We start from the raw sequence: 17,933 nt of genomic DNA, 5'->3' as shown, positions 1-17,933 counted from the left end.
GTATTTGTTTTCGTTTAATCGATTTAGGACTATTTAACAGCGTAATACCACCGTTGCCTTAATTTGACACACGACGGAAATACAGTTCTCTTTAACGGTTGATAGCGATTGCAGAATTCATTCATGGCTATGAAATGCAAAGAAGTGATTACAGCAGCTTTAGTTTTTGCGTGATGAAAGGTACGTTCGTCGAGATACAGTATGTTATCAAACATTTGACTCTTAAAAACGCAGCTTGACAGATACTTCCACCAATATCTGCATTAATTCAGATCAAATGTTCTTTCGAAATAATTCATTCTTTTTTCATATTGTCCTGATATTTCTGCGACATTTTTTGTTTTACTGTGTTATTTAGTATTATATTATTAAAATGCTTGTTAAGTTTGTTTTGTTTTCTCTTACTTCTAAATAAGAATACAATGCTTTCTTTGATGATATATCACCATCTTCTACATCTGTTTTTTATTTGAGTCCCGGTAAATTAGTCAGGCGTACCAAAAAATACAAAAAAATACAAAAATACTTCAAGGTAATAAAAAAATGATCAAGTCTATAAAAACCTGAAAAATAATAGCCAGACTATAACAACCAACGGATTGACTGGAAAATATCTGCCATATTCCTCACTTGGTACTGCCATTTAACCAAGAAAATGGTGGTTTGAACCTGGTGTCATAGCTATCTTATCCTCCCGCTTGTATGACAGTTGTTTACAGCAACCCAAACAGACATAATTTGTTAACGAGACAAATTGATGATTGGGACCAAGACGTACAGCAGCCAAAACTGAATAAACACACAACATAGATATACAACTGACCAAAAAGTAAAAAAAAACATACAATTAAAAGTACAGTAAAACATAAAGACGCATACAGAATTTACAGATATAGTACAACCCTATAAGCGTAGTATTTTTGGTAAGTTTTTACAACAGCTGGGTCGATGACATTACTAGTTGATGTTTAGTGCCTGAGGTATTAAAAGTCCAGTAGTTAGCACTTTTGTTTTGACATAAAATATTACTGATATGTTAATTAAAAAGTTGAATTATTGGAAACGCAAAGTTTGATTTACCCCTAATATAAGCGTTTATTTCATAATGAGCATTTTTTTCGATCTGATTAAAATATAAATCACTGATTTTGTTATACTTGTACTTCGACGCAAATTACGATTGCTCCATATTTTAATAGGATTGCACCTTTTTGTGCTTCTTTGTTATATTTGTTTGTTTTTATAGTGATTAAGGTGATAACATAATGTTGACTGCTGTACCCCTATTTTTGACATTTTTACCCATTGTGTCTGTTCCATCTTCTACATCTGTTTTTTATTTGAGTCCCGGTAAATTAGTCAGGCGTACCAAAAAATACAAAAAAATACAAAAATACTTCAAGGTAATAAAAAAATGATCAAGTCTATAAAAACCTGAAAAATAATAGCCAGACTATAACAACCAACGGATTGACTGGAAAATATCTGCCATATTCCTCACTTGGTACTGCCATTTAACCAAGAAAATGGTGGTTTGAACCTGGTATCATAGCTATCTTATCCTTCCGCTTGTATGACAGTTGTTTACAGCAACCCAAACAGACATAATTTGTTAACGAGACAAATTGATGATTGGGACCAAGACGTACAGCAGCCAAAACTGAATAAACACACAACATAGATATACAACTGACCAAAAAGTAAACAAAAACATACAATTAAAAGTACAGTAAAACATAAAGACGCATACAGAATTTACAGATATAGTACAACCCTATAAGCGTAGTATTTTTGGTAAGTTTTTACAACAGCTGGGTCGATGACATTACTAGTTGATGTTTAGTGCCTGAGGTATTAAAAGTCCAGTAGTTAGCACTTTTGTTTTGACATAAAATATTACTGATATGTTAATTAAAAAGTTGAATTATTGTAAACGCAAAGTTTGATTTACCCCTAATATAAGCGTTTATTTCATAATGAGCATTTTTTTCGATCTGATTAAAATATAAATCACTGATTTTGTTATACTTGTACTTCGACGCAAATTACGATTGCTCCATATTTTAATAGGATTGCACCTTTTTGTGCTTCTTTGTTATATTTGTTTGTTTTTATAGTGATTAAGGTGATAACATAATGTTGACTGCTGTACCCCTATTTTTGACATTTTTACCCATTGTGTCTGTTCCATCTTCTACATCTGTTTTTTATTTGAGTCCCGGTAAATTAGTCAGGCGTACCAAAAAATACAAAAAAATACAAAAATACTTAAAGGTAATAAAAAAATGATCAAGTCTATAAAAACCTGAAAAATAATAGCCAGACTATAACAACCAACGGATTGACTGGAAAATATCTGCCATATTCCTCACTTGGTACTGCCATTTAACCAAGAAAATGGTGGTTTGAACCTGGTGTCATAGCTATCTTATCCTTCCGCTTGTATGACAGTTGTTTACAGCAACCCAAACAGACATAATTTGTTAACGAGACAAATTGATGATTGGGACCAAGACGTACAGCAGCCAAAACTGAATAAACACACAACATAGATATACAACTGACCAAAAAGTAAAAAAAAACATACAATTAAAAGTACAGTAAAACATAAAGACGCATACAGAATTTACAGATATAGTACAACCCTATAAGCGTAGTATTTTTGGTAAGTTTTTACAACAGCTGGGTCGATGACATTACTAGTTGATGTTTAGTGCCTGAGGTATTAAAAGTCCAGTAGTTAGCACTTTTGTTTTGACATAAAATATTACTGATATGTTAATTAAAAAGTTGAATTATTGGAAACGCAAAGTTTGATTTACCCCTAATATAAGCGTTTATTTCATAATGAGCATTTTTTTCGATCTGATTAAAATATAAATCACTGATTTTGTTATACTTGTACTTCGACGCAAATTACGATTGCTCCATATTTTAATAGGATTGCACCTTTTTGTGCTTCTTTGTTATATTTGTTTGTTTTTATAGTGATTAAGGTGATAACATAATGTTGACTGCTGTACCCCTATTTTTGACATTTTTACCCATTGTGTCTGTTCCATCTTCTACATCTGTTTTTTATTTGAGTCCCGGTAAATTAGTCAGGCGTACCAAAAAATACAAAAAAATACAAAAATACTTCAAGGTAATAAAAACATGATCAAGTCTATAAAAACCTGAAAAATAATAGCCAGACTATAACAACCAACGGATTGACTGGAAAATATCTGCCATATTCCTCACTTGGTACTGCCATTTAACCAAGAAAATGGTGGTTTGAACCTGGTGTCATAGCTATCTTATCCTTCCGCTTGTATGACAGTTGTTTACAGCAACCCAAACAGACATAATTTGTTAACGAGACAAATTGATGATTGGGACCAAGACGTACAGCAACCAAAACTGAGTAAACACACAACATAGATATACAACTGACCAAAAAGTAAAAAAAAACATACAATTAAAAGTACAGTAAAACATAAAGACGCATACAGAATTTACAGATATAGTACAACCCTATAAGCGTAGTATTTTTGGTAAGTTTTTACAACAGCTGGGTCGATGACATTACTAGTTGATGTTTAGTGCCTGAGGTATTAAAAGTCCAGTAGTTAGCACTTTTGTTTTGACATAAAATATTACTGATATGTTAATTAAAAAGTTGAATTATTGGAAACGCAAAGTTTGATTTACCCCTAATATAAGCGTTTATTTCATAATGAGCATTTTTTTCGATCTGATTAAAATATAAATCACTGATTTTGTTATACTTGTACTTCGACGCAAATTACGATTGCTCCATATTTTAATAGGATTGCACCTTTTTGTGCTTCTTTGTTATATTTGTTTGTTTTTATAGTGATTAAGATGATAACATAATGTTGACTGCTGTACCCCTATTTTTGACATTTTTACCCATTGTGTCTGTTAATTTCATCCATGTCAATATAATCTGTGGAATTTGATGCGACTGTCATACAAGTGAGGGGTTTATCTAGCTACAAACCCAGATTCAATCAACCATTTTCTACATAAGATAATGCATGTACCAAGTTAGGAATAGGACAGTTGTAATCCATTCGTTTGATGTGTTTGAGCTTTTGATTTTGTCTTTTGATTAGGGACTTTCGTTTTTGAATTTTCTTCGGAGTTCAGTATTTTTGTGATTTTACTTGTTGTTTCGTATTATTTGGTAACCCAATCCCAGTAGTCACACGCGTGTGTTGATATGAAATATTATTGACATGTTTATTTTTGTATATTTATCGTTTTATGAAATGAGAATAATTGAAACATCAAGCCGGGTTTATTATCCCCTGTCGTAGATTAATTTAGTCATATTTTGCACATTTTTTTTTCGAAATTCTTGATGTATAATGTCCTTCAACTTATATGTAAACGAATCGCGTCTCTGGCAAACTAAATATTAAGGCTGGTATCTTTCATAAAGTTTGAAAGGGAGCAGACTACTTAAAGATTGTTAAAATCATTGCATGCTCATCTGACTGTCCATGGTCAGGAACACTGTCCAAGATTAGGAACATCATCAGTGGTTGTTTAGTTATAAGGGACATTATAACGCTAAATAAATATCAACGCTGTAAAAGGAATGACAAGTAAACACTATAAAATATAAACGACGGTCGAGTATTATGGTAAAGGACTATTAAAAGTTCATTAAAAATGTAACGCTTAAAAAAATATAATGGAAAATAAATTACCATGCAATTTTCTACATTAAAGCCTGTAATCAACAAGGGAAAAAAAACATATTTTTTTCACAATATATCGGTCTAAAATAATGCAAACAAGTTAAGGTGAGTATTAAGTTACATATGATTTTTTTTTATATAAAATCGAATGTGAAATAGAGCAAATAAATACATCAGTTTTAATATTTTATTTGTATATTATGACAAAGTTAATAAATAATGATACAATACATAGGAGTATTACAAATTTTGATTTTCATTCTTATAACAAATATAGATATATTTATTGTACCCATGTACAAAAATAATGCTGACGGTTTATTATAATGTGCACATGGCTGCTTTCGTTGTTTAAGTATGAACGACAGTTTGCATAACATAAAGGATTTCAATTAAAAGAAATGCGTCCAATTGAAAATTAACCTTCAAATTGTCCATGGACTATTTTAAACAATGCTCACTCCTACGGAGTGTTCGATTATTTGCATATTATTCGTGAAATAAAACACTAGAACGAAAAAACCAACTAAGGCAACAAAAGATTATACATATATAATAGTTACATATGGCACTTAATCGATAATATTGATGGCAATATGATATGTTAGAAGCTGTAGATGAAATCCTGAGGTTACTGATTATTAATTGATTAAAAAAATAGGCTTATGCTTCACCGGGCAACGATTGGAATCTTGAATCAATATATGTATAACATGTAAAAACGATTCTTTGGTGAACTTATTGCGTTGTGTATTTCCAATTGCAGTACCCGTATAGTATTATGTATATAATATGACTGAACGATTATAGTACGCCGTTTGTCCTTCACATCTTCTAGTGCTTATAGCACGTGCACTTTCTCATCTGTTTGGCTGGTATTTTGACTCAGTCATATAATGACCTAGCTATGTTGTCTGAAATAAAAAAAAATGAAAATGATTTTAAACAGTTTTGAACATTAACTAAAACGGTTTAATTAATTCAGTTGAGGTTAGTTGCGCATTTAAAGTGTTGAGGTTGTTTCTGAAAGCTACGGTGATTGGGTATCGCACAGTTAGAAATATATTGTTTGTATGATTTAAAAGATGGTTCCGAAAACAAATGTAAAGTTGCTTATTTTAAACGTCTCAAGTTGGAAGAAAAATTATACAATGAAACTCTTTTAAAAGTTTTTGTTTGGACTTGTAAATGTATGAAAACAGCTACATTTAACAAATTATCTTTTTTTACCTCAATGATCACCAAAATTTCTTCATGTGTCGAACGGTAGGGGTGACTGTTGTCTGCTGTCTGCAAACACTGTTTCATCCTCATCAGACACGTAATTGTCCAGGAAGTCAAATGCTGCAGACACCTGCTTTCCTAAAATGTTCAAAGAGAGGAAATTCCTTTACAAATGTACAGCTAATATAATAATAAGTAAGAATTTTAAATATCAGCTGTGGTTAAATGTCACAGTTCACTATAAGTAACTTCATTAAGAATATTTGTCAGTTATTTTTTTCTAAATTATACTAATCTAAAATCAATTTTGTGTTTTATTTAACTTCACCCAAAGTTAGTAAAGAGACAATAAAATTCCTGTGTGAATATCATTGATGGTGAGGGCTGTGCTACACATCACATTTCGGAATCAAGGTTTTGATGCTCAGCAGCTTGGAAAGTAATGTGAGTTAACTGAAGAGTTTGTAAATTGATTTTACAAAAGTGGTCTTTACGAAATGGCTGTCTTTTAAATGAAGGTTCCTGCTGATGGTAATTTGAGTAAAGTGTACAATCATCAATCTGAACAAAAAGTTTTATTTTGGTTATAAAACCTTGTTACCTTTCTTTATAATCCTTTATAACAATTGCCTGGTATGTGATAAAATCAAAAGTGACTATTACATCTTATAATATTGAGTCATTGACACGGATACATTTATATATACTAAAATATAAATGTTATCAAATATCATTTTTTCAGCTTAAAATATGCTATTGTCTGGTGACATTTTTTCATTAAATTCAAATAAAATAGGTCAGTATTTTGTTGAGAGTGATTAATGAAGACAGGATGTTACAACATACCATCTGTGTTACTTTCACGCTTCTCTAAACGTTTATGCACATGTCCGCCATCTCTTCTTTCATTTTCTAAGTAAGCTGAATTTGTATATCCGTTAGTTTTATTTTCAGTCGGTTTGTTATGATGACTCTCTGTTTTATGTGGATAATTTCCATCATATTGATAACGTTTTACTGTGATATCGTCAGTACCATCGTCATTTATATCACTAGGGAGGTCCAACTTCAAATCGTCATTAACGGGCCACTTTTTAGAAATTGGTTCTGGATCTGAAGTCCTCCCTTGCATAGCTCTAATTTTGGCACTATCTGTTGCACATTCCGACAGCTCTGTGTCATGAATATCTATTGTTGCTGTTTGTTCGGAAATTTCTTTCCGCGGTCTCTGTTCTTTTGTCTGAAGAATATATGGTTGTTTTTGTTGCCTATGAACATCAGCAGATGTCGCCCTGTCGGGGACTGGCGGTCTATCGGAAGGTCTATCTAACCTTTCTATACTTCTATTTCTTCTATCTTCCATCGGTGATCCTCGTCTTTTCTCTTTCTTCTTTCGTTTCGTTCCTGTCAAATCACTATGTGTTCTTTTCACTTTCTTTCCACGACGTTGGTCATCCGAGGTGTCTCTGTAAGGATCGTAAATATACTCATGACCCTCTGGATATTCCACAAGCATTGCACGTGAATCTGAAAATATAATACATTTGTAGTTTTGAACGTGTATATTCGTTTTAATTGTCAAGACTAGTGACACAAAGTGTGATGATTATTTTGTATTTGTTAAGGTCTAGCTGATTATTTTGAATGCAAATGGAATTATTTGTTGTGTAAAGTAATTGCTGCAAATTGAAATTCTCGAAAAAAATGTAGTTGTTTATTGAAATCATATGAAGATCGACTATATAATGATGAAGCATATTAGGTTAAAGTAAGAGCCTACTTGCTGCTAACATAAAATATTGTACCATCAGCTTATAAGTCCGTTTTTTTTTTTTTTTGGTACTGATATGATTTATAACATACCTTTCTGAAATTATATGTTTAGATATTTAGAAATCATTAAGAAACTAACACTCTGGGGCAAATTCGGCCTTAGATGGACTTGGCTATTATTTGTACGTCACTATTGGTCATATACCTCTTGAATTGTTTCGGTACTTGTACATTCTTGGGTTTTAATTTTTGTCTTTGGTCGTAGCCGTATGGTGAAGGCGAATCAAAGAAATGTTTCAAACGCATGAAATTTATAAAGCACAAGCATAATTTTTCATTTGTTTTGTCAATAGAAAATCACTTTACCTATACAATAAATCATCAAATAATTGATTACTTATAAAAGAAGGACGAAAGATACCAAAGGGACAGTCAAACTCATAAATCTAAAACAAACTGACAACGCCATGGCAAAAAATAAAAAAGACAAACAAACAACAGCACATGACACAACATAGAAAACTAAAGAATAAACAACACGAACCCCACCAAAAAACTAGGGGTGATCTCAGGTGCTCCGGAAGAGTAACATGGCAGATCCTGCTCCAAATGTATAATATAGATGTAAAACAAAAGCAAAACTCGTTCCACATTTTGAAATCCAATCTAAATGCGATTTCTTAAATATATATAGTTTTGTAATTAAATATACAGTGTTTGATATGAATTTGTGTCAATTAACCAACCTCTACTGCTCTGTGATGGATATGGGGGATAGCCTCCATACATATTGAGGTAACTGTTACTTCGTGGCAAGGCATATGGCTCATAATAATTATAAGGGTTGCTATGGTATAGATGCATATTTCCACTTGTATAAACTGGATGACCTCTACCTGAAAAAAATTAATATAAATTTCAATGTTTTGGTCTAAAATGGTGCATGGTCTGGAGATATTTAAAATAGTCTTGATAAAAAGAAACAAGAATGCACACTGGTGCTTAATCAGTTTTGTTTTCTTGTCTGAATTTGTTTTTTTTATGTATTTATATCCAAAAAAAAACTTAAACTGAAAGAAAAATTGTTTGATGTTGAAATAATATTCCACTTCTGTTTTTCTTTATAGGGGGGGGGGGGGTCTTTATAGTATGTATCGAGTAAAATTGGTACATATTTGTGCATATTATATCAATTTTTCAAAATAGTCCCACATGATAAAATACTAAGAAATGATCATTAAAATTATCTGAATGGCGATTTGTGTATATTAAAAGGGTGTTTGCGCTTTTGTAAATGGATTTTTGCGCTTTTTTAAATGGATATTTGCGCTTCAATTCAAAGGGCAAGAAGACCTTGAACTTGTTTTAAAAGTTTATACCTGGAAGTCATCTAAACTTGTTACTAGTATTTCCTATATAATCTCGATGCATAAATATAGTTTTGTCCTTTAGTAAGGAGTTGGATCTTTCAACATGCGTCGATCTTTTTCAAAACAAATAAATATCCCAGTGATAATAAGTGATAAATTCAATTCAGCAGACATTCTGAATGTCAACAACAATATTTAAGTGCAGTCTCCACCAAGTCGGATACATGATTGATTAATAGGTGTATGCTGAATGTCCATTGGCAAATATGTCATGCCTAATCAGGACGAGGTGTCGGATACAACTGACATTAAATCAAATATATTAGACTGTATGTCTAAACGTCTGTTCGTGCAGGTATTAAAGGTAAACATATGATTTGAAACGAAGCAAGGAGGGACGACAGTAATCAATCCTAGAAAACAGATGTACTTTGAATTAATAGAATGTTCTACTTTTATAAATAAAAAACAAATAAAAAAACATCGAAAATCTATTGTTGCATATTAGTTTTTAAAAAAAGTAGTTCGTATAACTTTCAATGGAACAAATCGTATAAACTGTTCAACCAAAAATGATTTCACTTTAAGATAATAACAAGAATGTGTCCCTAATACACGGATCTCTCGCACTATCATTTTCTATGTTCAGTGGACCGTTAAATTAGGGTAAAAACTCTAATTTGGCATTAAAATTAGAAAGATCATATCATAGGGAACATGTGTACTAAGTTTCAAGTTGATTGGACTTCAACTTCATCAAAAACTACCTTGAATAAAAACTTTAACCTGAACCGAGACGAACGGACGGACGAACGAACGGACCCACAGACCAGAAAACATAATGCCCCTCTACTATCGTAGGTGGGGCATAAAACATTGATTGTTTTCTTATTTCAAGGAGGTCTGAAGAAGTTATTCGAATTTCATAATTAAAGTTTAAAAATGTAGTTTAAACAATTCTCTTTTTTTATGTCCTGGATTCTTTCTTAAGGTGGCTCGTGGGTACAAAAATTTCAGCAAAAAATTTAACCTTTATTTTTTATTACAAATTTTATTTATTACACTATTAGTTATTACTTGATGATATGGTAAAAAATCAACCCAAAAAATCGATTCGGTTTGGCCCCAGATGACTTTTAAAATGTCTATATCATTGAAAAAGCTCCAAATTATCTCCCTTTGTGCAAAAATGCCATTTTTTGGCATTAAATTTGAAATATCTTTTTAACTCATCGGTGACCTATATTTTTTATTATTGTTTTCATAAGCTGTACATAAACTAAATAATTGTAAAATTTAATCGATTTCTGTAATTATAATTTTTTATAGGTTATTTTTTTATTTCGATATTACCTCTATTTCTCCTAAAAAAGGACATTAACAAAAACGTATACTTCTTCCGGAGGCAGATTGTGAGCTTAAATGAACGGTGACCCCATTTTTTTATTTCATTTTTCTTTTAAGTATATGATAAAGTTCATTTATAAAAAAATATAGCGAAATCCTATATTAGAAAAAAAAAATTGATTTATACCCAGGAGCCCCCTTAAAGGTTTTTTTCAATAACTGCCAAAATCATAAATTGGGACTTTGTGTCTTGTTTTTTTAAGTATTTGTTTTTGTGTTCGTGCTTATCTGATGAACGAAACATTTTTCAGTTAATGTTGTTGCTGGGTTTTTTTTTTTATTGTTTTGCTTTTGTCAACCCTTAAAACTTACAGTGCAAAATGTGATTTTCTCATTGTTGAAGGCGTACAGTGACCAGTAATTGTCTGCATCCTCAACATTTGGTCTTTACCTATTGTCTCACTTGCAGTCATTCCTCATAACCTTGTTTCTCATGATATTGATTTGTATCATTATAATATGCTTTAAAATGTGTCGCGTTGATATGCACAGGATTGATGTAAATGAGAATGCACCCTACAGACCAAATCTAATATCCAATGTGACTTATTACCAACACCAGGTGACATTAGGCCAAATGTACATACTAAATGTTTAGTGAGTCAATACTTATGACTGTTCTGACACAATTCTGTATGAGTTAACCATTTAATATCTCGTAGTAATAAAGGCATAAATATTCTCAATTGGTCTTAATACTTACTATCTCGTGATATAAATGTACTTAAATTACCTTGAAATAATTCGTTTATTCATTTATTACGAATTAATGTAAATAATGGCGCATTAATTTATGTACTTATTTCACTCGAATGACCATATCACCTGCATAGTGTATCTTAAGTACATTTACAACCCCAAAGCTAACAATTAGTATGTCATAAAGATGTAGACAGTGATATATTCAAATGTAAAAGTGTGCTCATCTTGGCTTGAAGTGTCTGGACAATGTCTTTAACATGCGGTTAACTTTGTTATTAATAAAATTCAACAGAAAGTTACAAACCAAACAAAAGAATTAACGTTTGTGCAATCTTCTAAAAATATAATGTTGAATTAAATTTTGTATAAATCAAATCTAAATTTTAGTGTCTGCGAATAAATCACCCTTGCTACACAGCAAAAAAAAAACCAAACAAACATAAAACAAAACTACAAAGTTTTACCGAGCATTTCCAAGTCTGTACCATAGCTTTTGGATCGATATGTAATATATCTTATGTCTGTATAATTAGTGATACATAAAAATAACTGTTCTTGACATTAAAAAACATTCTTAATTTGTGGTTTAGAAGTTTTACAAAAATACGGAAACCAGATATAACATATATGTACAAATATATATACAATGTATTTACAACGATAAACTGCAAGTAAAACATGTATTTTAAGCAATAAAATGCATTCTTAGAAATTTGCAAATAACATTTTTTTTTTATAAATATCTTTATGATTTCTTTAGATCAGATTACAAAAAGACTATCTTTATATCCGTTCACATATATATAAATATCTTCAGTACTACTTTTAACTTAATTAAAAGATAACTAGACAAAACCTATATTAAGTATATCTGTTAATACGATAAACACTATTATTTTTTAGATAGTATAAAAGTAAATCCGTAATACGATTATGATGACTTAATAAGCTTCTTACAATCTTCAATTAAAACCTATCTTTAATTTTTCAAGTCATTGCACGAAACACTTAAAAGCATATCCTGCCCAAAAACGACATGACACGACAACTTACTCTGATGAAGTCGTTCCTCCGACGTTGTTCTCTGCAGAGAAGAACTTCTTTTCCCGTGTCGATCCCTCTCTCTGTCTCTATCTCTATCCCCATAGTGATAGTTGGCTTGAGGTGGACCAGCATACATACTTGGAGTTCCTCCCATCCATAATCCGTTACTTCCTACTTTCGGAAGTCTGTTTTCAGCATTTCTCGGATCCACCCGTGGATCTACGCCATTTAAAGTGCTATGTTTACTAGAATCGTTTCCCGATTGAAGAGGTTGAAAACGTCTATTATTATTTTTCTTTGGTTCTTTTTTCCGTCTGAAAAGAAAACATAAAGAAACTGAACTTGGTTCATTCTAAACTTCTGTTTTGTTTCATGTATTCTGGTGTTTTTCAACTGGCAACTAAAGTCATAACTTTTTATCATTTTATTATCTACTGCAGTTTGCATACTTAAATAAGTCTTATAATATAAGAAATACTATATGCACGGAGAAAGCTTCATACAATAACTGCGGGTATTCAGTGATCAATCTTAAAGTAGGATGATTATAAGTGATAATTTTCTAAATTCCATAAAAAAAAGTTACTTGATAAATTAAATCTCTTCTTCTTTCAAACAAGAATTCTAGTATACAGTCTTTACTTTCTGATGTACAGTATAGTTGACGTTTGTTTATGTAATTTATAAGTGTTTCTCGTTTGTTTTTTTTATATAGATAAGACTGTTGATTTTTCCGTTTGAATGGTTTTACACTAGTAATTTTGGGGCCCTTTATACATGTGTAGCTTGCTGTTCGGTGTGAGCCAAGGCTCCGTGTTGAAGGCCGTACATTGACCTATAATGGTTTACTTTTATAAATTGTTATTTGGATGGAGAGTTGTCTCATTGGCACTCACACCACATCTTCCTATATCTATTTACTTTCATTTGGTGACGAAAACCTAACTGGTATTCCAATATAAACCTCGGCTATACCTGACATATTTGATTTCATACTCGAAGAATAAACTAACTATATTTGTTTTAATCACAGCCACAGTCGGAGACCACATTGTTAGACATTAGTTGTTCAAATTTATTTAACGTGGCACACAAACCAGAATGGACAAGGCAATTTGGAAAATGTTATAATGCCATAGTGTTAATATAGGACAGTCAAAGAGGTTGTCCTTTTTCATGCTCAACACTAACTGCTGATGCGACAAGCAGCTTAGAACACTGACAGCAACGATAACAAATTACAAGTTTTTACTAAATGGAGTTTTTTTAAGGAGTATAGGGGCAATTTCCCCTGAATTTATTTCAAACCCTGGTCATTTTTAAAAAGTCTTTCTATCTTTACTAAAACTCGAAGTATCCCAGCAAATTATGTGTACCTGGTGGTTCTAACATTATCTTGACTTATTCCAAAACTAGTCATCAAATCAAAAACTCCCGAAGAATGCCAAAGACCGAAATTTGAGAGATTTGTATCAAAAAGCCTTGAACAGCAACATGAAGGGCTAAATAATGTTATGATATATGCTCTCTATAATGTTCAATTTAAAGAATAATTTGACAATTTTTAGATTTTTGACGTGTGAGTGAAACAAACACAGTGAAATTGGCCCTACTCATTTAATAGTTTATATTTATCAATGCGAAAAGCATTTATTTGCTGCAAGACTATACAAATCCTTGATTTATACTGCAAAGTCAATTCTATTTCTATCTCAAATCAAACTACACTCTGTATGCCACTTACTTCCAATATGGACTAAGATATCTTTCATTTACATATGTAACGATTTGAATTCCAAAGAAGGGTATTGGTAAACCAAAATTATACATAGTATACATTGAGGATCATTGAGATGTCTCTTTTGTTTTTATGATAATGACATTCATTCGTGTAAACCATTTAAACAAATTGGTTAAATTTTCATATAGTTTAATCAATCTACATTTATATAAATATTAATGCTTAGTTTAGTAATTTAACATGACAGATCCTGACAAAACAATTCGTGGCCATTCATAATCGTGAATAATCTATCCAACATATACCAATTTGTCTTCAGCAAATTTACATAAAAAGTTAAAAATGTTTACAATATGATGAAAGCCAGAGGCTCTCTGAACACAATTGTTCATAATTTTACGAAAATAAAACAGATTGAAAAGGTTGCAAAATACGAACAATTTTATTAACATATATAAACGTGTGTGTAAAATAAGACTGAGTCTGTTTATACTTTATTTAAAAGGAGACTAATTATGTCATTTTTTACAAGGGGTCGTTGTTAAGCTAGACGCCATTTTGGTGTTGATTTCAAGCTTTTATGCATCTGCAGTAAAATCTGCATTATAGTTACTCAAGTTTTACATTATCTTTATTTGACAGCTTATGGTTACCAGTAATATAATTATATTGCTTTTGTGTCATGAAGGAAAGTACACACAAAAACATCAGATAGAGCATGTTAAAGTATAGAAGTCGTAAACAATTTAAGTATATTGAATTATTCATCCAAAATATTGATTGTGAAGTATAGTCAAAATATACAGATGAAATATAGAATAGATGTCCTGACAAAAAAGTCGAGATTGATTTCAACATTACGTGACTTGCAACATTAGTTATTGTAAAACAATATTGTAATATTATCAGAGCTTAAATATGAATTGTAGTATATTTCGCTTTGTCATTCTAGATCGATCACTATAGAAATTAACAAATCATGGTGTTTCTGACTTCCTAATGGATGATCATGAATATAAAAAAGAGACTACAAATTGTCCAAAAAATAGGTCACTTCTATAAAAAAAAAAATAGCATCCACATAAAATTTATACATTAATGAAGGAAGGCTTGATAAACTAAGGACTGGTGACCGTGTATTTTATCACATAAATGTCAGTGTAAATTATAAGATTGCAAACTGAGGAAACTAGAGTCTGTAAGGATTTGTTTTGCTAATCTGGCAACTACATTATACTGATTGTGACCCATATTCCAAAAATATGGTGCTAGTTCAAAAGGAAATAATGATACGGATTTTGCAGCTTACATCAACAACATTTCATTTGATACCACATGCATATAATTATTCTTATTTTACTTTGCACCCCCCTAATAAAAATCAAAAAGCTACAATATGTGTTCCATCTTAAAAGAGCAGACAACGCAGACAACGTGCATTACAATTCTGAATGTTTTTTTTCCGTTTGGGGAAGAATAAACAAAGGTCCTTTAGTTAGTCTCAACCAGATGATCTGAGTATTCGCTGACTATAAAAAATGTATGTAATTCCAACGTCACTTGAAAAATAATACATTGAAGTAAAACCCTCATGGTATAGTATTTCATATAAAGGTAGGACTTCCTAGTATTAGAGTGAGAAATAGTGGTTTTTTTCTTTAAACATTCGCGGAAAAACAAATACATGTATTTCATATAAACAGGTGTATTAGGGTTGATTTTAGCATCTCTACATTTTGTTTAATGTCTGAATTCCTTATGAATGCTATTGTTGAAACCCCATTAAAATAAAATTCACAGTATGGATGGAAGGCCGAATCTAAACTAACCTAATAAAGTTAAAATTGACTATTAAATTATATTGAAGTAAATAACTTATATAATTAGATTTTTAACTGCTATTCACACAATTACCAACACAAAGAAATTTGATTTGACAGACGAAGTTAAACGAAACAGAACCCCACCCATACCAGGAAAAGTTTCTTATCTATAGGCCAAGGAATAACGTTAAATTACATTGAATGTGTGACTTCACAGATTTTTTTCTGATATAATAGATCATAATACCCCACAAAAAAATCAAAATAAAATGCAAAAAAAAATAAATCATAAAGGTTTTGAAAAAAATGTAATGAATGAATGTACTTCAGATTAATAGAATGTACGTGAAAGGTTAAAATGTTATAGAAATATATTAAAATCATCAAATTCTTCATTGTGTTCTAAAATTCATTGATCATGTACTCGTTAACCCATTTCTCTGACGTCAGTCTATTGTTCTAACAGTGGATTATTTTTCAAGAATCCACTGGCCACCATGTTAACTTAAGATAACTTATATCATAACTTTAAACTTTTAACTTACGACATGTGATATTCTCAAAAACGAGTGACTAATGAAAGATTCGAACTCGCGCGTATTTTCGTCAGTAAAGTCTGTAGTCTATGCATGATACCACCAGACCACGAGTGCCGATATAAATTAATAATTAAATATCACTCTTATATCGTATATCTGTCAATGCATGTCAATATACTGAATTTCAGTCTTTGTGTTATCTAATAAAATATCTACACAGGTGATTTTTAAATCAATGAATTGTAAATATTACTTATTAGTACAATTCCTTAATAAAATAAACATCCATGTACACATTACACTTATGACTTTTAATGTACAAGGCCTTTCCCTTTTGATCATGGCAAATGCTTAATTTTGGTTTTAGTATTAAAATGATATCATACCATGATCACTTAGTTTTTCTTTGTTTGATTATATAAATCAACATCTTACTGACTCTAATTTTAATAAAGAGTGATAAGCTTTGACTATAAAACTACTTCTTTGGCGGCAAAACTAGATACAAAATCGTCAACTTTATAGTAAAAATGAAATAAAGATACCCCTAAGATTAAAAACAATATTATGGACTTTCCGAATTGATTTCTCTGAGTTCAGTATTTTTGTGATTTTACTTTTTAGAAGAGAAAAATATTGCAAAAAAAATCATTCAGGATACTAGGCTTGAACTTGGCACTGTTGATATCACAATTTTTTTTTACCATGTCAACGACTAGACGATCACGGCTATGAACAGCTTACATGATACTCTGCAAAATTGAATACCTTATATATTGTACATTTGTAATAAGAGCAAGTCTGCTTGGGTTTCAGAATGAGTACCACAAATAATACTAGTTCATTAACTGATTGTCGATGGATGCCAAATGAAATAATGTTACAATAATCAAAAGATAATGAAAGGGAACCATTTTACACAAAATTTATATATAATTTTTTAAATAAGACTAATCACTTGTATCTATCTTATCATCAACTGGTTTCTAGAGAAGTGATGTTACTGTGACATTTTCACTTCAATAAAATTTAAAATGTTTAAGTCATTTTTATTGTGTGTTGTAAACCTAATCAATTGGGAGATATTGACGACATTAACTCCTCATTCGGTTGCTAAAAACTATTTATGTAAATATTAAAGGTTTCTAAATGTTGGTAGTCAAATTTTTTTAACTTTCAAAAAAAGATTTAAAAAATTACGTATATTAATTATATGTCTTTTTGAATGAATTATAAATACTAAAATCTAATCAATATAGATAATTTGTAATGCTTAAACATAGAATGAAATAATTATTCACAAATATAAAATCTGGTAATAATAAGGGAAGATAACAACACATTTAAGTTAAATTTAACTTATATTAAGTTATATAAAAATGTGAACCGTGTGGATCTAATCATTTCCAGCTATCAGAGAATAAAAAAGACAAAATACGAAATTATGTTCATGAAATTCCGTTGATTCATTGTCAGATCATGAAACAGATAGTCGTTTTACTAGAAATGGGTTAAGCTAGAGAATTGATAAGAAGTAGTGGATTCGAAAACGATAATCAACTCGCGACTAAAGTCGCTCGTTGATTATCGTTTACGAA

The 17,933-nt window shown here is 30.9% G+C and overlaps 1 protein-coding gene across 6 annotated transcripts in view; it reads right to left on the bottom strand.

The window, feature by feature from the left end:
- Positions 1–4,885: 4,885 nt before the first annotated feature.
- Positions 4,886–17,933, bottom strand: part of LOC143045776 (uncharacterized) — a 29,491-nt gene continuing 16,443 nt past the window's right edge. For 5 of the 6 annotated variants that reach the window (XM_076218519.1, XM_076218523.1, XM_076218520.1 and 2 more), the window contains exons 3-8: positions 12,242–12,546; positions 11,653–11,709; positions 8,456–8,605; positions 6,783–7,463; positions 5,943–6,074; positions 4,886–5,626 (exon numbers count right to left, since the gene is read on the bottom strand). In XM_076218519.1, the coding sequence (XP_076074634.1) occupies positions 5,965–6,074; positions 6,783–7,463; positions 8,456–8,605; positions 11,653–11,709; positions 12,242–12,546 (1,303 nt within the window). In that variant the 3' untranslated portion in view covers positions 4,886–5,626; positions 5,943–5,964. The remainder of the gene's footprint in view (positions 5,627–5,942; positions 6,075–6,782; positions 7,464–8,455; positions 8,606–11,652; positions 11,710–12,241; positions 12,547–17,933) is intronic. The other variant, XM_076218524.1, reaches the window with a different exon arrangement.

Source organism: Mytilus galloprovincialis, chromosome 9 (assembly GCF_965363235.1).
Source record: "Mytilus galloprovincialis chromosome 9, xbMytGall1.hap1.1, whole genome shotgun sequence".
In the NCBI taxonomy this organism is placed as follows: domain Eukaryota; kingdom Metazoa; phylum Mollusca; class Bivalvia; order Mytilida; family Mytilidae; genus Mytilus; species Mytilus galloprovincialis.
The sequence above is the reverse complement of the archived record's forward strand: the minus strand, read 5'-3'. Positions and strand labels throughout refer to the sequence as shown.